This window comes from Microplitis demolitor, chromosome 9, assembly GCF_026212275.2.
Source record: "Microplitis demolitor isolate Queensland-Clemson2020A chromosome 9, iyMicDemo2.1a, whole genome shotgun sequence".
NCBI lineage: Eukaryota > Metazoa > Arthropoda > Insecta > Hymenoptera > Braconidae > Microplitis > Microplitis demolitor.
This window is the reverse complement of record NC_068553.1, coordinates 18,997,767-19,019,614: the sequence shown is the minus strand read 5'-3', so window position 1 is coordinate 19,019,614 and position 21,848 is coordinate 18,997,767. Positions and strand designations below refer to the sequence as shown.

General features: G+C 31.0%; 6 protein-coding genes across 7 annotated transcripts; 3 read left to right on the top strand and 3 right to left on the bottom strand.

Moving 5' to 3' along the window:
• Window positions 1-1,329: 1,329 nt before the first annotated feature.
• Window positions 1,330-6,188, bottom strand: LOC103580432 (ski oncogene). The gene is made up of 3 exons (XM_008562170.2): window positions 4,049-6,188; window positions 2,651-2,886; window positions 1,330-2,543 (listed from the first exon to the last, which is right to left on the bottom strand). The coding sequence occupies exons 1-3, from the start codon at window positions 5,135-5,137 to the stop codon at window positions 1,586-1,588; spliced, it is 2,283 nt and encodes a 760-aa protein (XP_008560392.2). The 5' UTR covers window positions 5,138-6,188; the 3' UTR covers window positions 1,330-1,585.
• A 5,214-nt stretch (window positions 6,189-11,402) lies between these two features.
• LOC103580431 (trifunctional enzyme subunit beta, mitochondrial) lies at window positions 11,403-13,559 on the top strand. The gene is made up of 6 exons (XM_008562169.2): window positions 11,403-11,551; window positions 11,816-11,987; window positions 12,068-12,443; window positions 12,513-12,968; window positions 13,040-13,345; window positions 13,412-13,559. Exons 1-6 carry the CDS (start codon window positions 11,494-11,496, stop codon window positions 13,454-13,456), a joined length of 1,413 nt encoding a protein of 470 aa, XP_008560391.1. The 5' UTR covers window positions 11,403-11,493; the 3' UTR covers window positions 13,457-13,559.
• A 125-nt stretch (window positions 13,560-13,684) lies between these two features.
• On the bottom strand, window positions 13,685-14,682 carry LOC103580430 (exosome complex component RRP41). Its single transcript, XM_008562168.2, has 2 exons — window positions 14,414-14,682; window positions 13,685-14,341 (listed from the first exon to the last, which is right to left on the bottom strand). Exons 1-2 carry the CDS (start codon window positions 14,582-14,584, stop codon window positions 13,685-13,687), a joined length of 828 nt encoding a protein of 275 aa, XP_008560390.1. The 5' UTR covers window positions 14,585-14,682.
• Window positions 14,683-14,802: 120 nt separating this feature from the next.
• LOC103580429 (probable methylthioribulose-1-phosphate dehydratase) lies at window positions 14,803-16,248 on the bottom strand. 2 transcript variants are annotated; one of them, XM_053741901.1, is made up of 6 exons: window positions 16,134-16,248; window positions 15,836-15,890; window positions 15,670-15,764; window positions 15,336-15,604; window positions 15,078-15,279; window positions 14,803-15,012 (listed from the first exon to the last, which is right to left on the bottom strand). In XM_053741901.1, the coding sequence occupies exons 2-6, from the start codon at window positions 15,863-15,865 to the stop codon at window positions 14,898-14,900; spliced, it is 711 nt and encodes a 236-aa protein (XP_053597876.1). In that variant the 5' UTR covers window positions 15,866-15,890; window positions 16,134-16,248; the 3' UTR covers window positions 14,803-14,897. The 2 variants fall into 2 exon arrangements, with proteins under 2 accessions (XP_053597876.1, XP_008560389.1); XM_008562167.2 differs by lacking the exon at window positions 16,134-16,248 and having other exon boundaries at window positions 15,836-16,123.
• Window positions 16,249-16,979: 731 nt separating this feature from the next.
• On the top strand, window positions 16,980-19,025 carry LOC103580428 (polyadenylate-binding protein 2). Its single transcript, XM_008562166.3, has 2 exons — window positions 16,980-17,185; window positions 18,093-19,025. The coding sequence occupies exon 2, from the start codon at window positions 18,101-18,103 to the stop codon at window positions 18,788-18,790; it is 690 nt and encodes a 229-aa protein (XP_008560388.1). The 5' UTR covers window positions 16,980-17,185; window positions 18,093-18,100; the 3' UTR covers window positions 18,791-19,025.
• Window positions 19,026-19,552: 527 nt separating this feature from the next.
• On the top strand, window positions 19,553-21,764 carry LOC103580427 (eukaryotic initiation factor 4A-I). The gene is made up of 2 exons (XM_008562165.3): window positions 19,553-19,792; window positions 20,418-21,764. The coding sequence occupies exon 2, from the start codon at window positions 20,423-20,425 to the stop codon at window positions 21,659-21,661; it is 1,239 nt and encodes a 412-aa protein (XP_008560387.1). The 5' UTR covers window positions 19,553-19,792; window positions 20,418-20,422; the 3' UTR covers window positions 21,662-21,764.
• The last annotated feature ends 84 nt before the right edge of the window (window positions 21,765-21,848 follow it).

Here is a 21,848-nt window from a genome sequence, read left to right as displayed (position 1 = left end):
ACTATGAAAATTTTATTTTCTTAGGTGGGATTTCTTTTTAATTAAAAAAAAAAATATTTATCTATTAAAGTTCTACTGGAGGTCCGTTTAACCCACTGTCATATTTATGCTCAGTAAAAAAAAAAATTAAATAAATAAATTTCAGAATTTTCAAAACAATATCGAGTACCTGCTTCAGACTTAAATTAATGAATAGTACAGACTCCAGCAGTTCAAAAAAAAACATTGATCAGTTTATAAATTCTAATAAATTTTTTTTGGACTAATATTTATTGTTGTGTATATTTATATGTATTTACTTATTTAGTAATATATATTTACTATAGTACGGATTGTTGACTTGATAGAGAGATAATTATTATTATTATTTTTTTTTTTTCGTGGACGTCTCTCAATATCAATTTCGTTCATTACAAAGACAAGACTTGATAATTTTTTAAAAATTTAATTAAATTAATTTTTAAAAAGTCGCGCCTAAAATAATTTAAATTACCATTAACATAAAATGAGAATTAAATAAAAAATATATTTACGGCTATATAAAAATAAAAATTTCCAATAAAATAAATTTTAAAAATTCCTTAAAAAAAAAAAAAAAAATAAAAAAACATGAGCTTCCAAAAAAAAAAAAAAAAATTTGTTCACATAAAATTGGCAGTATTTTTAAGTAGTTATCCACTATCACAAAAAATATTATGCATTTAAATTACCAACATTGTCTTTGTAATTAAAAAATTTAAACCAATTATTACTACACTTATTACTCATATATTTATATATATATATATATATATATATATATACATATATATATATATAAATATAAATGACCTAGTGTAACAACATAGCACCTAGGGTATTTGTACTTTTGCATTAACTTTGCATTATAAAATAAAAAAAACCATAAATTTAGTCTATAAATTACTCGGATAATTATCAATTACGATAATTTACAAAATAAAAATTGACAAGAAAGATTTGTTTTTTATATACAAAATAAAAAGTAATAACTAATAAATCAAAAGCAATTAAAACTACACTACCAACTAAACTTCATTACATACATGTATGTATATATATATATATATTTAAAATATACAAATAAAAATTTAAAACACTTACGCATTTAATAATCAATTACTCTAGTAACACATCAGTGTCATTAATCAAATCTTAATAATTTATAATAATAATAATAATATTTCTAAAAATCTAATTATCATACAGTATCTACAAATTTTTTTTAAACTCGAAATAAAAAATTACCACAAACTGCATTAATTAGTTAATTAATTTTTTTTTTTTTTTAATTTTTTTCAAAGGCGTTTACTATTTTAATTATCACATTAACCAATACAATTATTTAAATAAATAAAACAGTAATATAATTAATAATAATTATTACTTTAAATATATTTATTATCAGTGCTAGCTTATCTGGCCAAATGATAAGCGTAACAATGTAATGAGCAGTTGTTCATTTTTAATTCGAGTTAATTATCATAATTATTTACAAATTAATTATTTTTTATTTAAATATTATTAATTACCACTACTATTATTATTATTATTATTATTATTATTATTAATCCTTTGACGGACAATTATTATCCGTAATTACACCAGATTCAGGCTCCTTATCAATTAATTCATTAGCATCTGGATTATTATCAGTACTGTCGACAACAACATTATTACCCTCATTATTATCATCTAATTTATTATTAATATCATTACAATCATCAATAACCGTTGATTGATTATTATGATTGTGATTATTTAATTCATCTTTCAAACGTTTTATTTCTCTTAGATCATTACGCCGCTGTATTAATAATTTTTTAAACTCATTATTTAATTTTTTAGTTAATGCTATAACATCTTGAGGTACTTTTAAAAATATTAAACGTTCTTCCAAATCAATAAGAGCATTTGCTGGATCGAAATCATCCGATGGTGACAGCGACAAACTCGAGGCTGATGAATATTCCACAGGATCCGGTGATTCATTTAGCGGATCGACGTTTACTGTTGATGATGTTACGGCACTTGTTTCTTCTTCATCTATTTTTTTGCATTCTTCAGCTTTATCATCAGCACCAGAATCACCATCACCATCACGATTGTCATTGTCGTTATTAACAGCAGCATTATCATTAACATTAGCATTAGCACTGACATTGACAACATTGTCCTTATCAGTATCATGTGGGTCTGGCGTAGACGAATGTGACTGATAATCAACATCTTGGTCAGGTAACGACGACGAGGGTTTTTCTAATTTAATTACCACAGTGTCCAGTTTAACATCCGGACTGAGCGATCGTTGGTGTTTGCTCTTTTCATGGTAACGACGAGGTGCCACTACCGATGATAATGTCGGAGGAGGCACGGGTGTTATTGATGGAGTTGGTACAGGTGCCAAGGCAACGTTTGGCTGATAATGCGGCTCGAATCGCTCGCAATCGGATAATGGAACCACTCGCTCTGGATGCTGTAGAACTGGAGGACCGCGACTTAAATATGCAGGCACCAGCGGTGTGCTGACAATTTAAAATAATTTATTTTATTCACATTAGTAATGAAAAAAAAAAATTGAATCGGTAATCGGATAATTGAAATATAAATAAATAGCTTGATAAAAACTTACTTATCTCTGTGTTTACATGAAGCAGCAGCAGCAGCAGCATTCCAAGGTCTAAATGCCGATGCACCACGTGCTGCTAATTCAAAAACAGCCCACTGCATTAAATAGGGATCACCATCAGCACCAGCCGCTGTTACTGGATACATCAGAGCATTATTGCTGGCATATATTCCAGTACAATCCTCACGATTCAATTCTTTTTTCATTCGTTTTGGCAATTTTTCAATATCGTGCCTTATCTGAAATAATTAATTCAAATTTATTTGTTTAAATTAATATTAATCATCGGTATGATACAGAAAATTTTCGTAGAAAATATAGTACGGAATGTGGCTCTCTGCACATACTACTACTTTACTCAACCTCAACTATATATTACACTTGAATAAGCTCTTTGGAGAAATCTATTTATAAAAAAGTAAAATTGGCTGTTTGGCAAGGAATATTTTTATACTTTGACTCTAGGTAATTCATTCAGGTATATGTATTAATAACAATAATAATAATCTTTCATTCTTTTACTGATAATATATTGGCATACTAATTACATACTCTGGGTTATTTTTAGATTTTTTCAATTACGGGAGTAACGTAAGAAAATTTTTAAATAGAAACTCGGGATATTTGTGATAAATTGATAATTTATATATTTGTTGGAGGAAAATTAAAAGGACGAGTATTTATTGACTTGGAGTCCTGTGGAATTTGACAATTAATTTTTTGCGGTGAATTTACTGGTGACTTATTGATTTTAAGTCGGATTCTAGTTTAAAGCTTGAAAGAATAGTTGACTTGAAGCTCGTGCCAAGAAATTGTTTCATAATAATTAAAGAAAAATTTAATGATTCATTATTTGTTTTTTTTTTTTTTTTTAGAATCACTAAATATATCGGAAAATGCAAAGTCGATTAATTTTTTTTACTTAAAAAAATCAAACATAATTTTTAAAATTCATTACTTTGATTAAAAATTTAAATTCCGGCTAAAATATCAAAGATACGAGAAAAGCGACCTGATATAGTTTTATAGGAAATTAAATTCTCTACAAAAAAGGTCTCTTTGAATTTTCTCATAAATCCAATATTTTTAACAGAATTTTAATTTTAACTCCGAATTCCATTTTATCTAAAAATTTTTTCAGTCATTAATTAAATAATTTTAAATTCTGACTAAACTATCAAAGATACGAAAAAAATAAATCAATAAAGTTTTACAGGAAATTAAATTTTCTACAAAAAAGGTCCTTATAAATTTTTTAGTAAACCCACTAGTTTAGCTGCTAGAAATTTTTAAAGTCATAAACCTTGTTATCAATAAAAATTTCCCAATTTAAATTGAAAATCAGCCACTAAATTCTACAAGCCAATGAAATATTTAAAAAATAATAATAATAGTAATTACCTCAGGTGCTTTTCTCTTGTTATAATTTGGCACCGGATATCTATCCTTCAAATTGCGAAACAAACTAACAACTTTAGTGTAATGCGGCTGATCACGTGATAACAATAAATAAGAACGCCAGTTAGTTGAGTCAAATCCCCAGTGACACGTGCGATTTTCCAAAGGCCGGTGTGCATGTCTAACAAATCTCTGTGGTGAAAACTGACAGCCACACTCAAGACACTCAATACACGCCGAGTCCTCCGAGTCAAACAAGTCTGCGTCAAATATTCCCTTGCACTTACCAAAGCACTCATGATAAACTTTAAATCTAACTATCGAGTCATCCAGCATCAGCTCTTCCTTTTTCAGCAGATCCTTGTCGTCCCGATGCTGATGCTTCAGATGATGGATGTCATCCGGATGGATCAGTCCCAGTTCCCGTGTTTCAGTGCGCAGCAGCAGCGCACTCACCAGCCGTTCAGCATCTGTCTGCGTAATAAGTCCACAGGATGGAGCATTTCTCGGCAGAATTCCCGACAATTTCAGCTCCTCCAGCTGATCATGAGTACACCTCGAGCAGTAAATCTGCAACTCATCACATACCTGGTTTATCTGCTGCAGGGAAAAATCCTGCAGCACAGTATTCAATATCTGGGGCAAACAGAGCCTGCGTTCCCCGCCGACGACAAAACACGAAATTCTCTCATTCTCCAGCAAAGTTTCGCATCTTTCAGAGCAACTCTGATCAGGAGCTGTGAGAATCGGTATCTGGAACTCGAGCTCCCGCTTGTCATTTATTATCTTGACTCTGTCTATCTGGGGATCCTCGTCGGAGTCATCGTGCTGAAGTCGTTCAATAGGTTCCCGTATTATCGGCAACTCTTTGCCTTTGTCTTTATCATGATCACTGCAAGTATCGATAATACAATTAGTACGTAGGGAGGAAAAATTAAACTGTTCTTGTAGCAGACCCTTGCAGTCCATCCCCAGTAGGGCTGAACTAGGACCCTGTAGACTTTTAACAGCAGATAACTGATATGTCTTCAACACTGTCTTTAACTGGGGACTGTACGACTGGTTGTTGTGACCTGGCAATAATGTCTCCATTATAACTGTTGTTTTATTTAAATATCCGCGTAAATAAATAAACAATTAACTTTTTAGGTTAAAATCAATCAGCACATTGAGCAACAGAAATATCTTTTTAAATAAATAATAACATCCAGATGAACCCGGTCCATCATTTTAAAATCACCTAAAATATATTTTAATAAATAAAATAATTATAATAATATCCACCCGCGACACTTTAATATGTTTTTCAGGCATTAAATATTTAGTTCGAATCAAAGCAGAAACGGCGCACCAGCCAAATAAAACCCCGTTGCGCACCGCATATAACTATCACCAAAAAACCTATTCCGCTATTTTTTTGCTTTTGTTGTATATATCAGTAGCAGTGGCAGTACCTAGCGATGTAGCCACAGTTTACAGCCTACAGCTAACAGAAGAGACAGAGACAGAGACAGAGATGAAGATAAAGACAGAGACCGAGAGCTGGTGAGTTGAGAGCTGAGGGAGCTGAGCTTCACCAACTTGTGTGTATGTCCCCGTAAGTGTTGAGTTTAATATGTGTTGGTTGTTAGTTATAACCTCGTGTGTTGTTGAGATAGTATATATGAGAGGCAGAGGCAGAGGCAGATAGCTCTTGAGGATGTATAAAACGAGAGAGCAGAGGTAAGTGCGGCCCCCGCCTCTTGGTGGCTCTTTTGAGGCTACAACACCAGTGCCACAATACAAGGCTCGGTCATGGGTACAGGTCGCTGGCCTGTACGCTTCTTCTTCTTCTTCTTATTCTTATTCTTGTTCTTTTAGCTTCTTTACTTATTCCTCTTATTCCTATTGGATTTACTGTGGTGAGGTTCTCAGTTTGATTATTAGCAGCTTCTCTGCATTCGCCTTCTTCTCAATAACCTTTTCCTTTTGCTTTTGCTACATCACTCATTGACAACTATTAACTCCATCAACTGACACAATAATAACAATAACAGTAATTACATTGACATGGGCTTCTGCCCATTACCATCTCTAATTATATCATTCCATTTTTATATTTATATTTATTACAATAATATTTATATTTTATTACAGATTCACATGAGACGCAACTGATAGTTTGTCTGTTAAAAAAAATGACAATTGTCTTCGAGTCAAACACTGCACGTACGTACCCCGTTATAAAAAGTATATTTATTAAATAAATATATTTATTTGTTTGACAGATTAAACAAACCAGCCAGAATCACTGGTCATATCAGATTAGCACGACTTTTGAGCCAGACCGTTTACATGACATGCCGCGCCGGAATGGCGTATCGATCGTGTACGCATGACGACACACTAAACCACTACTCGTGGCTCCTCCACGCATATTTTGTCGGATTGTGAGAAATAAAGGATAAAAGAGAGTGTTCTGTACTGAGTAACTGAGTTTTTATGCCAAGAGAGAAGAGTGTTGATAACTTTAATAAACGTTGTAGAGATAGGAAGAGTACCGAGGTGAGGAACTGGTGGATCGAACAGAAACAGAAAAAAACAACAAAGTTAAGCTGTGTCGAGTGTAGGAGCTAGTGCTGGCTGTACGCGACACCGTCGACGCACACCCGATAGCTACAGTCAGCTAAAGCGCGACTACACTTGTACTAGTCTGTAGTCTTAACTCTTAACTTGAGTAGCTTCTAGCTTAGCTAGTATTGGCTAGTATGCCGATGCTACGATGTAATGCTAAAATATGTTGTGGTTGTGAGTTATAAAACGCACTACGCGCGCGCATATCATCGTTCAAACTGTACTTGAAATCCACTCACACCACTCACACTATCCTACATGTATGTGCGCCATCTACGAGGTTGATACCTTGCGCAGACAACTACCACTTATGTACCGTAATCTACAACACAGGACGCACGCGCGCACTAGTAGTCGAGCCCTCAGGCTTATCTGTGTATGTGTTTCGCGACCTCGTTCAATGTATACAACGTCCCAGTCGTCGCGACGACGCCTCCTCCCGCACCAACGCGTCTACCCTAATCATGTACATACACATATATATATATATAGATGAATATCTATGTATGTATGGATGAAAACTCCAATACTAGGTACAGTATAACAGCAACGGGGAAATGGGATAGGATGCTATAGGCGCGACAAGAGGGGTCATATATATACGTTTTTTTTTTCTTTTTTTCCATGTGCATGTATATGTCTGTGTACGTCGACGTCGTCGTCGGTCGAACGTCTAGTCATGTGACCTTCCCGTCAAAATAGCCTGCGTACCCACAACGCCGCGACCACTGACACGCACGAGTATCATCATGTGTGTGTGTCTGTAAGTATGTGCACTTAAATAGGGAGCCGTTGAGGCTTGGTTATTATAATTGAAGGGAAAATATTTATAAAAAATGAATGATAAGGGTGAATTTAATTATTGATCTGTTATGATATGTTAAGAGGTGGTATTTTAATTTAAAATATTACTGGGTCTTGATATATGAGGCTCACTGATAAAGTTACATTAGGGAGTAGGGAGCTGAAGCTGAGGGGTCTAGGGTATTGCGATACTAAGTTGAGTTAGAGTATAAAGTACTGGAGTAAAGAGGATGGGAGTAGAGAAGGAGGAAAAGGAGGAGAAGAGTAATGTAAAAGAACTGTACGCTTAGTTTCAATACCTTTACTTTACTTAACTTTAACTTGCATTTAGCTTACTGGCAGCGGCACTTTAAAGCACTCGGTTGCTAGTAAGAGTAGTCAAGGCAGCTGAGTAGAGTACAGAGCCAGTGGATATACAAGTAGAAAAGAGTTGAGCCCCGACGAGCAAACCCAACGCTGGATGCAAAATATCACGAATGCAACGCGCGCAATTTTACGATCGTCATGGAATGCACATTGTTCTCTCACTTCTGTACTTCCCTTGTCATAATTTTTTTTTTTAATATATACGCGTAATTATTTTTTTTTCTCTTCATACGCCTCTGCAGATGCTTTTACTACACATATTTTCTACGATGATAAAATACAAACTGTAAAATAGTAAAAATAATATAATATCTATTTAAAATATTTAAAATCTGCAGTATTGAGTTTATAATAGACAAATAAAAAATTAATTTTGCTGGTGTATTGATTTTATTATTAGTAATTCATTGAGTTTCAAATAAAATATTTTTAAATATTTATAAGAGGTTCAATAATTGTTAATTTACATCGTTCAGCTAATGGCTGATAAGTAATGAGAGACAAAAAAGTATTTTTAATTACATTTACGTATTTTACTGACGTTTGTAATATTTTATATATTCATATGTCGTAATGTATAATGGAATTGCAATAAAGATAATGAATAAAAAATAAGAATATGATTTTTATTTTTTAAATGAAAATATTTTTCGATCCTCCTCCGCTCCGAATGATTTAAGATTTATTTAAATAGAACGTAGAGTTGATAAATAAAATGAAAAAATAAATTTATTAGTTAATAAAAAATAGAGGCCGAGGTCATTACCCCATAATTGATAATATTGTAAATATGATAACATTAAAATGCGTAATTGTTATTTCAATTTGTGTTTATATATTTTACTCATATATGAAACTGTCATATATTGATATAATAATATTTAAGCCAATGGCCTCATATTACGCGTTAATTATTTAAGTGATTAAATTATTTAGCCAGTAGATTGATTTATTATTTTTTAAACGTACAATTAGTCGATAGAAAATGTATATATATATACGTGAAATTATACCTGCAGTAATAATAATAATGGTAATGGTAAAATGTGTATAGTTTATTATTTAAATACAAGTCAGATTAGATATGCAAATAGTGTGATAAGAATTATTAATAATGTCAATTTTTAAATTATCGATTGCGTCTTTTAATAAATTTTTATCAATGAATATTACATATATACAAATATATCTTTAAATTACTCGGCGTATATAAATAAATAATAATCATTATTTTATTTAAATAATCAGTACTCATTTATTTATTAAATTAATTTAATTATTATTGTATATTAAATAAAATAGTTTATAAAATAATAGGTGTCAATATTTAATTAGATTATTTGATAAGTTTCGTATATCAAACACCTGAGCAAAATAAAAAGAAAAAAGAACTAACATGTTATTTGAAACATTGTTAGGATACAAACGAGCACGTGTATCATTTTAGAAACTAGATTTACAAATAACGCGTTTTATATTTTATAAGTGGACAAAATATGTATATCAAATCAAAAAAAATTATATAAAGTCCTGAGCAGTTAAATTTGTCAGGTTTTATATAAAAATTATTGATTCAAAATTTTAAAAAGTCTTGATAATTTTTCTATAAAATATGACTTCTCAGAATTTTATATAAATTTACGTTGAGTTGACAATACACTTTGATAGTTTTTAAGAGAAAATGTTATTTAAAATTTGTAAAAATTATTTAAAGTGTCAGATGAAAATTTGCACAAGGGATGACTATGTCTATTATTATTATTTATATTTTTTGTTAAAATTTTGGCAAACTCTTGCGGTAAAATATAACCAGAGACAGATGTAGATGAGTATAAGGTATAAGATAAAGCATGTTTCTTATTCTGGTAAGTGCGTATGGTTTATAAGCAAACGATTCGTCGTCATGACCGTCTTCGGAGTTTGGATTTTATACATAGAGTAGAGTGATGTGTGTATATAAATATACACACATCATAGTAGATAGTTAGCAAGTTTAAGAAACCAAGACTAACACCAACAAGTTAAATGTTAAGTTAAGAGAGTGACATCGGGTGAACCCCAAGTCATATCGAAGCTGCAAATTCTCTACCTAAAATTGTCACACTACACTCAATGTGACTCATTCAGACTAAAACATTACGTCTTTAATCTTCAATTGTATATAAATATTCATGTTGACTTTGTTAATTTATTTCATATATTTTATTATCCATTCAAAATTTAATTTATTTAAACTTTTGATAACAAAAAGAAAACATTTAAATAAAACGCTGATAATATTTAACGCATGTTTCTCTCAATTACAAAATCAGCAAATAAAAATGTTTACCAATTGATAATTAATTTTTTTTTTTTTTTTTTATAATTAACATATCATTATCATTGTTTTGTATTTTAACACCCGAGTGTATAGTTTTTATATACAAATACTCATTAATGACAAAGAGAAAGAGCTTGTTGACGTTAATATATATAAATACTCAATCATATATAATCATCTTATAGACTCTAACTAAAATGTTTAATTAACAATTAATCAAAAAGTAAATAATCGTAAACTAATTATTTAATAAAATGGCTGTAATTATAATTAAATGATGAATATATGCAAGCCATTATGCACATAGACAAAAAGTAGTACGTATGTCAAAAATGGATAAAGAATACCCGCGTGCGTAGTCGATATGTATTAATATGTAAATAAATATATATAGTATTGGTATGCGACACAAGGCAAAATATGTATATCTTGATCGGCTGAGAGTTTTGCATTTACGTTACGTGTCGCAATTATACAGTCGGCAAACATTGTTTATTTGCATATTATTTATTTTTTATCTATTTTTATTTTTTTGCTGCACAGTGCAACGTGCAACAATAACTTATTCCTATATAACATCAGACATTATTACCGATTAGAAATCGTAAGATCGTAGGATTTGTTGTTGCTTCCGCCTACTAATTTAATATATTCCTTAAATTATGTCATATCACCATTGCAATTTCTATACTTATTGTCTTTAAATATATTTTTTAAACATATCATGATTAATTTGTGTCATCAATTATTTATCATTTTTTAATAACAAATAATTGGATTTCAAAACATTAATTCTTCATACTTATTTTTTAAATTTTGAATTTAAAAAGTGTTGGCGGCAATTTTTAATATTAAATTTTAAAAAATATTTTAGAAAATAAAATAATTATAAAAGGAGTCTGAATTTTTTTCTCTATCAGACTCAAGTCACAGAACGGTACCATCCTTGTTGTACTTGCGCAGTAAATGAAAACTGGCGCGTTTTTTAAACGAATGAATATTTTTAAAAAATGAAAATTTAGTCTCGTTCTTAATTTGGATGAGGATTTGTATGAGAGAAAAATTTTGATAAAAATCACTACAAATCTTCTGTAAAATAAATTTATAAAAGGCGCGATAAATTTAAAATTAAAAAATATAATTTTCTTCTTTACCAACAAATTTTAGTAAAACAAAAAAATTAGTAATTTTTTTACAAGGTTGGTATTACAAATTATTCCTTTTCTCTTCTGTAATTGTAACTAAAAATTACAGGGCACTTATTTATCCCGAGCAGTTCTAAATAAAGGCAGTGCAGTATTTTTATAATAAATTATCATTTTAAAAGAGTAAAATATTTATAAAAATGTCATTACTTATGTTGAAAAATGCTGCTCGTCTCAATCAGGGAATATTTCCTTCCGGTAATACATATTTATATTTATATTTATTTTTACACTTATTATTAAACTAAACAAACTACAAATGTCCAAAGTTCACTTGCAAAAAATAGAACAATATTTGAAACTTGAAAATTTTTTATTTTATTTTTAATAGAACTTACTGAATTTTGACGTAACTTCAATAATTTTAAATAATGGAGTAAATAATTTAATTGATATTGATAATTAATTATCACTGACAAATAACTCAACTATTTAATTAATTAATTAATTATTTATTAACAGGGACATATGCATTGGCAACAAGTGTTAATATGTGTAAAACATATGCAACAAAACTAGACAACCCATCAAATAAAAATATTGTTTTTATTGATGGTGTAAGAACACCATTTCTATTATCTGGTACCCACTACAGTAAACTGATGGCACTCGATTTGGCAACACATACTTTGGTGTAAGTATTTTACTTTTTTTATTTTTGTGCAGAAAAAAAGAAAATTTTAAAGTTGACATTTTAAAAAATTATAATTCTAGGTCACTGCAACGTAAAACAAATATACCAAAAGAATTAATTGATTATGTTATATATGGTACAGTGATGCAAGAAGTTAGAACATCAAATATAGCACGAGAAGCAGCATTAGCTGCTGGTTACAGCAACAAAACACCAGCACACACTGTCACGATGGCGTGTATCAGCAGCAACGCTGCAATGACAACTGGCATTGGTTTGATATCTTCTGGAGTTTTCGACACAATCGTTGCAGGAGGTGTTGAGTTCATGTCGGATATCCCGATCCGTCATAGCCGCCCGTTACGTAATATTATGGTCAAAGCATCTAAAGCTAAGAGTTTGCCTCAGACATTGGGTCTGCTTGCTCAGATACGTCCCAGTCACTTTATTCCTGACGTAAGTATCATTTGGTCAATCTCATCAAACAAGAGCAGCTAAAAAAATTTATCAAATTACAAAATTTAGTTGCCAGCTGTGGCTGAATTTTCAACTGGCGAGACAATGGGACACAGTGGAGATCGTCTAGCAGCAGCATTTGGAGTCTCGCGAGCTGAACAAGATGAGTATGCACTGAGGTCTCATACTTTAGCGCAACAAGCTCAGCAGCAAGGAAATTTGACTGACTTGGTACCGATGAAAGTTCCGAATGTTGAAAAAGTTGTTGATAAGGACAACGGGATACGCGTCTCTCCAATCGAGAGCTTGGCTAAATTGAAACCAGCATTCGTTAAACCTTACGGTACAGTTACGGCAGCTAATGCGTCATTTTTAACAGACGGTGCATCTGCTGGTCTGATTATGACTGAAGAAAAAGCGCGTGAGCTTGGACTGAGACCCAAAGCTTATTTAAGACACTTTACTTTTGTATCACAGGATCCTGTTGACCAGTTGCTACTTGGTCCCACTTACGCTATTCCAAAAGTAAAAACAACTTATTACTATTAATTTACATGTAACGCAATTGATATTGATAATGATAAATAATTTACCAGGTACTAGATAAATCCAGACTATCATTGAACGACATCGGAGTTTGGGAAGTCCATGAAGCATTTGCTGGTCAAATTCTCGCAAATCTGAAAGCCATGGACTCTGATTGGTTTGCAAAAGAATATTTGCAGCGTCAAGGCAAAGTCGGAGTTCCAGATTTGAAAAAATGGAACGCCTGGGGCGGGTCGCTGTCCATTGGACACCCGTTCGCTGCTACTGGTATCAGATTAGCGACGCACACTGCCAACCGTTTGATCAAAGAGGACCAGCAGTTTGGAATAATCGCCGCTTGTGCTGCCGGTGGCCAGGTAATTTACTTATTTACTCAAACTTTTTATCACCTAATTATTTAAATAATTATTAAACTTTTTCAGGGAGTCGGGATGCTTCTAGAGAGACATCCAGATGCCAAGTTATAAAAATATTGAAATTTTATATTTTTATATTTAAATTTGAATTTTAATTATTGTTAAATTTACAAAAGAAATTATAATTAGGAGTTTAATATTACGCAAGTATATATTTTTAATAAAAATATAAATAAATTTGATACGACTAAATAAATATAAATGCATATAATTATTAAAAATCTCGAGTTTTATTTTTTTTTAATTGTAAAAAATAATAATAGTACTTGGAAAAAAAAATCATTCAACCGTTGGGGTATTGTACAAAGAAGGTAATGAATTAACGGTAAGATGCTGCCTGACAGCTTGATCTAAAATACTTTTGATATTTTTGCAGCCAATGAGCGCGCGTACTTTCATAGCCTCCAGTCTCGACAAGTGCAGCCGACCGGATCCTTGAGCGGCGATTATCAAACCCGGTTCCTTGGTCAACTCGCACGTGGTCTCTGGCAACGCGACGATGGACAAAGTAACCCCGGGGCCATTTTCTTCTAAATTATTAGCGTCCAACACCCCAATGCCCTGAGTATCTGCGTCCTCGTAGCTACTGTTCGAGTCCGGTAGCGTAACCGTGCACCCAATAGCGTAATCTTTTATCGGTATCCCGGCGTCAATCAGCGCCAAAGTTGATGCATTTACAGCGCAACAAAAATCGCTGCCATCAGCCTGCAGCACTTCGACAAATATTTCAATTTGCGAGCGCGAAAACTGCTCGAGATTTATTATCGACTCCATGGCATGACGAAGATCTATCGAACGTTCCTGGGTTTTCCTGTCACCTCGCGGACGTTTTTTACGTTCGCCAGAACTTAGACAAAATACTGCCATACTGTACTGACAATTTATCAAACCTTTCGTTGACTTGTTTGCTGTACTACGTGCCAATGCACCTCTTGGCTGTAATTTAAATGACAATCATCATCATCACGTATTTTTTAAATTATAGGAGACAAGTAAATGAATAAATACCTGATGCGGTCCATAGACAGCAGCCAGTACTTTGGTTTTCCCTTGTTCTAAGTAAGCGCTTCCATCAGCTTGACCAAAGACACCTAGTCTTACTTTTATTTGACGTAATTCCAATGGTCTTCTACCGTCAACTCTCAGTCCGCCTTGATCTTGTAATTGATCAGTATCCATTTTTATTTGTTTTTATTTATTTACCACCAAAGTTATTAATTAAATAATATAACCTATCAAACACGTGATGTCTGTTTTTGTAAACATTAAGTACAATACTCATGTATTTAAAATTTCGACGAAAGAAATTATCAACAAACAAGATGTCGGTTGGAAAAAAAAATAAAATAAATTTATTTATTTAAAAATGTAAATTTTGATTTTTTAAAATTAAAATCTTACGTTTCCTATTTAATTTATTTTATTTAATATTTTACAGGGCCAAAAATACAAAAGTATACAAGTAGTAAACAAAAATAAAAAATATATCTATTTATTTATGAGATTGCTGATATTTTAACTCATATTGTTCTGGAGTTAATAATGGATCAATACCAGCTTGTTTCATTTGAACTCCAATGTCAAATAAATAATCATAGCATTCCGTCCTACAATTAAAGAAAAAAATTAAAAACAATTAACAATAATATAAATAAAAGTAAAAATAAATTACATTGTTTTAGCTTGTTGCCAATTGTCACCCCAAACATAAACGCCATGTCTACGTACTAGTACAGCACAAGTTTCCGGATACTCTTTAATAACTTCAGCCATCCTGTCTTTAAGATCTTCTTCAAATGGAGTATTTTCAATAATCGGTACAACTAATTCTTCATCAAATCTATAAGCTCTATTTAATTTTTGATTTCTAATACCTAAAATAAATAATTACTTACTATTGCAACAAAAATTAAAATTAAATAAATTAAACCTTTGATCATTTCCAAATGTGTTACACGAAATTCGCGGCCAGGCCAAAGTAATGTCACCATGACAGCAAATTTTGAGTGAGTATGAATTACAGCTCCAGCATTACGTTCTGTGTATGCGCACATAAATAATGGGGTGCACTGTGATTTTTTGAATTTTTTTTCAGCTGGTGGTGATGACAAATCAACACCATCAATTGTTTGGACAAACATATCTTCTGGTGCTATACGTTCTTTTTGAACTCCTGATGGCGCGATGTAAATTTCATTTCTAAAATTAAAAATTAAAACTCACATTTGTTCCAAAAATTTCCATAATTAAAAACTAATAATTACTTATTTTTAATAGATATTCCACCGCCAGTTCCTGTTACCCATCCAAGATGATAAAATTGCCTGCATAATTCCGGTATAAGATTACGCGGATGTTCCTGTCCAAAAAAACATAAATAGTTTAATAAATAATTTTTAAAACAGATGTAATTAATAGCCAACTAATTACCTTATCATAATTTTTATCATAAAAGTCCATTGCCACAAAAAAATTTACTTTTAAACTAGAAATTAAATAGACTATCAAATATAATTATTGACTTTTTAACTCTTATCAATTGCGCAATTGTGATGTTACTTTGGTTGTAAAAATTAATGATAACTAATTATAAATATGCAAGATAAAATTATTACAATAAAACCGCGAATGTTAAATGAATTTTCAAAATTTTGATAGACCTTGTGTTCGAAACTGTTAACCTTAACTTTAATTATTTATATTACAAATATCTCATAAATTTGATTACTTGTGTTTCTTAAAAAATATTTTCTGGGCTGAAAAAATATGAAATCGACAATTTATTTGGCGGTTTTTTGAATTTGGGTAAAAATTGCCTTAAAACTTGAGGAAAATTTATTAAAGCCTTGTACACATGTAAATTTTATATAATAAATATGACCAATTGACTTCCAATATATATATATGTATATAAATGAATTAATAAATAATAAATAAAATATTTAAAATCATAATTTATTAATTCTAGTCTACTTAATTCTTAAACTATATAAAAATAAATAAAACATTCGCATATATTTTAAAATTTATTTAAAAATACAAAAAGATTTTAAAGTTTTTGGTATCCATTTTTAAAATTTAATATTTAATTATTAATTGTTTTATCAAAATGCAGTAAAATAAATTTTTTAAATAAAAATTTTAAAAGCCCGCGAAAAATAATATTTAAAAAAATTAATTTTTAAATGAAAAAATTGACTTTATTAATAATTAAATATTTAGTGCATAATTTAAAAAAATATATCGACGTCATATTAAATAATTATATCTATATTACAGTAACTGTATTGAATTTTTTTGTCATCTTTGTTCAGCAAAATCAATAACAGTAACAGCAACTGGTCGGTTTTAAATTTTTCTCATAAAAAATTATTATTTATCAAAACCCATTTAAACAAATTAATTTTTTATAAATAAATTAATTTGTTTAATAAATTGTTTATATTTTTGATATAAACTTTAAAAATAAATTTTTTGACTTAACTAAAGAAAAGTTATCGAAAAATTCAAAAAATTAATAAAAATAAAAGTAAAATAAAATTCATTTGTTATTTTGTAAAATAGTTTTTAAAAAAATTTTAATAAGTTTAAAATCGTCAGCTGTTTGACAACGCTGCATGCGCGCGCAGTAAACTCATAATATATATACCACAATATATATCATATATATACTCTTATATGTTTATTACGAAGAATAGGTTAAGTTTTTCCTCAAAGAATATTTATTCCTAGCAATAATAACGTATCGAAAAAAGAAATCGATAACTAAATAAGTATCTGGTAAGTTTTAAAAACAATTAAACATAATTATTTTTATTAAATTATTTATAAATATTATTTTAAAACTACAATATTGTCGTACACATTGCAACACAAGTTGACTTGTCTCATTGTCTGAATCCCGGCTTCCTGTTAAAAATACTAAAAATTTTAACATTTTCACCAAATTCATTTGAATCAACATTCTAAATTTTGTATTTTACATTTTATTTATTAACTTTAATCTTTTTTTTAGTTTTATTTTAGCCAATTTGTAAAACTCACAAATATATATACACACATGCGTGTATATATCTATATATATATATATGCATACATGCGTATATATATTAATTGTCCAATCTATAAAATTGAAAAGTAAAAAAATTATTAAACTTAATTGAGTAAAATAAAACTAAATTAAATTTATCAATTAGAATATTCTTGTGATTGGAGAAAGATATTTTATTAGACATCTGCATAAATTTTTAATTCATCTGATCATGTATTGGGTACATCGTAATAAATTTAAAATCGCATGCATTTATTAGTTATTTTTTTTTTGTTTATAAATTTTTAAGTTGATCAAGTAAATTTTAGTTGCTAGACACGTGGCCCATTTTGATGGTTAATTTATTAAGTCATTAAGGAAAGAGTCATTTAGGACTAGGATTAGGTTTTATGCTCAATACTTAACAAACTGTAGAAGTAATTATTTTATTTTAGCAGTAATTTTCTTTTTTTAAAATCTGCGGGCTTTTAAATTTAAATAAAAGGGTATTTTAAATAATATATATTTTCTAGATTATGATTGAAACTAACATATGTATATTTATATTAATGGTTATATTTTTTCCATAAATTATATGTTCGATGGCTGCTGGGAGTTTGACCTCATGGAGACTAATGAAAAAATATTTATTTTCAGCTTGAACGATGTCTGAGTCAGATTTACTGAACACTGATCAAATTGATTGTCTTGACGACTTTGAAAACGGAGATTCTCGTCAAGACGAAGAGTCAATGCTGCAGTCAGATGATCCAAAAGAGGAAGTAACTGAGACAAATAATGATCCTGAATTAGAAGCTATTAAGGCACGAGTACGTGAAATGGAAGAAGAAGCTGAAAAATTAAAACAACTGCAGTCTGAAGTTGACAAACAAATGAACATGGGTACTTTGCCAGGTGTTATATCACTAAATACCTCAATGGAGGATAAAATAGAGATAGACAACAGATCAATTTACGTTGGTAACGTAGACTACGGAGCAACTGCCGAAGAGCTGGAGCAACATTTCCACGGATGCGGCAGCGTCAACAAGGTCACTATTCAGTGCAACAAATTTGATGGTCATCCAAAGGGATTTGCTTACATCGAGTTTGCAGAGCGCGACGCCGTCGAGACGGCCATGGCTCTAGACGAGTCTCTCTTCAGAGGCCGTCAGATAAAGGTCATGCCCAAGAGAACAAACAAACCGGGGATCTCGACGACCAACAGAGGACCCAGAGGCGCTCGAGGATATCGCGGAGCCGCTCGAGGACTAAGTCGCGGTAGCGCTTACTTCAGGTCGAGACCTATGCGGCGTCCAACCAGTTATAGACGTGGTTACTACATGCCCTACTAATTATTCACTTAATTAGACGTTCGAGGAATAAGTTATCAGTGAAGGATGGGATGGAAATATAACATTAATGTGACCAATATTATTAAATAATTTACTTGCAGTAAAAACCATTTAATATTATCGAAATTTTTTCAAATAATTGACTTAGAGTTACAGATCCTATACAGTTTGTAAAAAATTTTCAACGACATTGTGTGGCTCAATAATGTAAAATGATTGTCATCTTTTTTTTTTTTTTTTGTAAAAATAAAAAATAATAATGAATAATTATTATTTATTATTTATAATTTATAATAATAATAATAATAATAATAATAAAAATTTATTATTAGCATTTATTCCATTCGTAACTTTGATCTTTATTTTATTAGATCGGGTGGTACACAATATTTTTATCAACCGGAAATAATTAACTTTAATTGTTTATATAACAATAATTCACTTTTTTTATAAATCAATTCAAGTATTCTATGTAATACCAATAAAAAAGAAATTATGATTTTAATTGTGAAATTTTAATAATTATTAATAATAGTAACAATAATATTAAGTAGTAATTAAAAATATACATTTTTTTTTTTATTATAAATCATGAATTTACTGTAAATCATCCTAAATTTTTGGTACCTGACCTACCTAATTCTTGCAGCGGCTTTCAAATTTCCTCAAGGTTGTTTGCTGCGAGCCTAAAAAATATCATACTATATATATTTAAACAGCAATAGTATCTTATATATCTATAGTTAGTGTAAGATCAGTCATTTTGAGTCATGCTCATTTTTCATGTGGTGGGGAGCGGGACCAGGTGTATTTCAAAACCTGTACTCACTTAACTATCCCATATTTTATTATTCCTAAAACTCTGACTAACTTGAGTAGTCGTACAAGTGACCATTTTTTCGCTAACCAAAATCTTTTTCAATAAATATTTCCTGCAAGTCTCCATCATACGGAATATAAACTTGGTTTGCTTTAAATTTAAACGCTACACATCATTTTAAGGTGAGTTTTTTTAAAATACTTTCATCAAAGAAAATTCTAACCAACAAATTTTAAAACTTATTAAAATTACTCATACTAAATTTATTTTTAGTCGCGAAAGTAAAAGTCATGATATGCAAAAAATTATTTATTTTTATTTTCTGTTAATTTTAATAGCGACAATCATTTTTTTTATTTGTATTTTATAACCGCATAAGTAATAAGGAGTCTCATGGCTTTAAGTTGTCGAGTAAATTATAAATGAATTTTATTTAAACCGATTACAGAAAAATAATTACTTAGCAATTACATACTATAGTACTTGGAATACTTTGACGCACGTAAAAGCAAGACAGAAATACCTAAAAATTTATACCTGCTGATTTTTCGCTTACTCATCGGACCCTTGGAAAATTTTCCATAAATTTAACAATAGAAAGCCATTCGTTGAAAATTACTGACACTCAATATACAGCCGGGCTTCTAAAATTTAATGAGTTTTCTGATTCTTGAACAATTCATAGCCTCTAGCTACCGAGTTATGAAGCTGATGAATTGCTAGTAGTTTTGAACCCTAAAATAGTATACAAATAAATTTAAACAAACAATTGAATAAATATTGATTATTATTTATATAAATTTTTAGTGAAAATGTCAAATACGGAGCGCATAATTGATGATGCATCTAGAAATGGTATTGGTGAAAACGGGCCCTCTGGAATGGAGCCAGATGGTGTAATTGAGTCTAATTGGGATCAGATTGTCGAGAGCTTTGATGACTTGAACTTGAAGGATGAACTTCTTCGTGGTATCTACGCTTATGGTTTTGAAAAACCTTCGGCTATTCAAGCTCGTGCTATTCTTCCGTGCATCAAGGGACACGACGTGATAGCTCAAGCCCAGTCTGGTACTGGTAAAACCGCAACATTTTCAATCTCCATTTTGCAACAAATAGATACGTCGATTAATGAGTGCCAGGCACTTATTCTCGCTCCAACTCGTGAGCTCGCCCAGCAGATTCAGAAGGTAGTCATTGCTCTTGGAGATTTCATGAATGCCAAGTGTCATGCTTGCATCGGAGGAACTAACGTGCGTGATGATATGCGCAAATTGGAACAGGGAGTTCATGTTGTCGTGGGAACTCCTGGTAGAGTTTACGATATGATAAATCGACGCGCGCTGCGCACCAACAACATCAAGATGTTTATTTTGGACGAAGCTGACGAGATGTTGTCTCGTGGATTTAAGGATCAAATTCATGATGTCTTCAAGTTACTTCCGACAGAAGTCCAAGTTAATTTGCTGTCTGCTACCATGCCGACTGATGTATTGGAAGTATCCAAATGTTTTATGCGCAACCCGATTAACATTCTGGTCAAAAAGGAGCAACTGACCCTTGAAGGTATTAAGCAATTTTACGTCTTCGTCGAGAAGGAAGACTGGAAGTTGGAGACTTTGTGCGACTTGTACGATACTTTGAGTATCACTCAGGCTGTCATTTTCTGCAATACTCGTCGCAAGGTCGACTGGCTCACTGATAATTTGCATAGCCGCGACTTTACTGTCTCAGCCATCCACGGAGAAATGGAGCAGAAAGAGCGTGACACGATCATGAGACAATTCCGTACTGGATCATCTCGTGTTCTCATCACAACTGATATTTTGGCGCGTGGTATTGATGTCCAGCAAGTATCACTTGTCATAAATTTCGATCTTCCATCAAATCGTGAGAACTACATCCACAGAATCGGACGTGGTGGTCGTTTTGGACGTAAAGGAGTGGCCATTAATTTTATTACTGAAGATGATAAACGTACTCTGAGCGACATCGAGCAGTTCTACAACACCCACATCGATGAAATGCCAATGAACGTCGCGGATTTAATTTAAGTCTACCTGTTGGCTATAATAAATCATTTAGCAACGAAAAAAAAATTTTTTTTAATAAAACAAAAGTCCAAGAATAAACTCTCAGCTAATTTCTATAATAATATTCCTGTATAATATTATTTATACTAAATAATTTGTACAAAGTTAATTCATTTATTTTTTTTATTTTTAATAGAAAAAAAAGAGA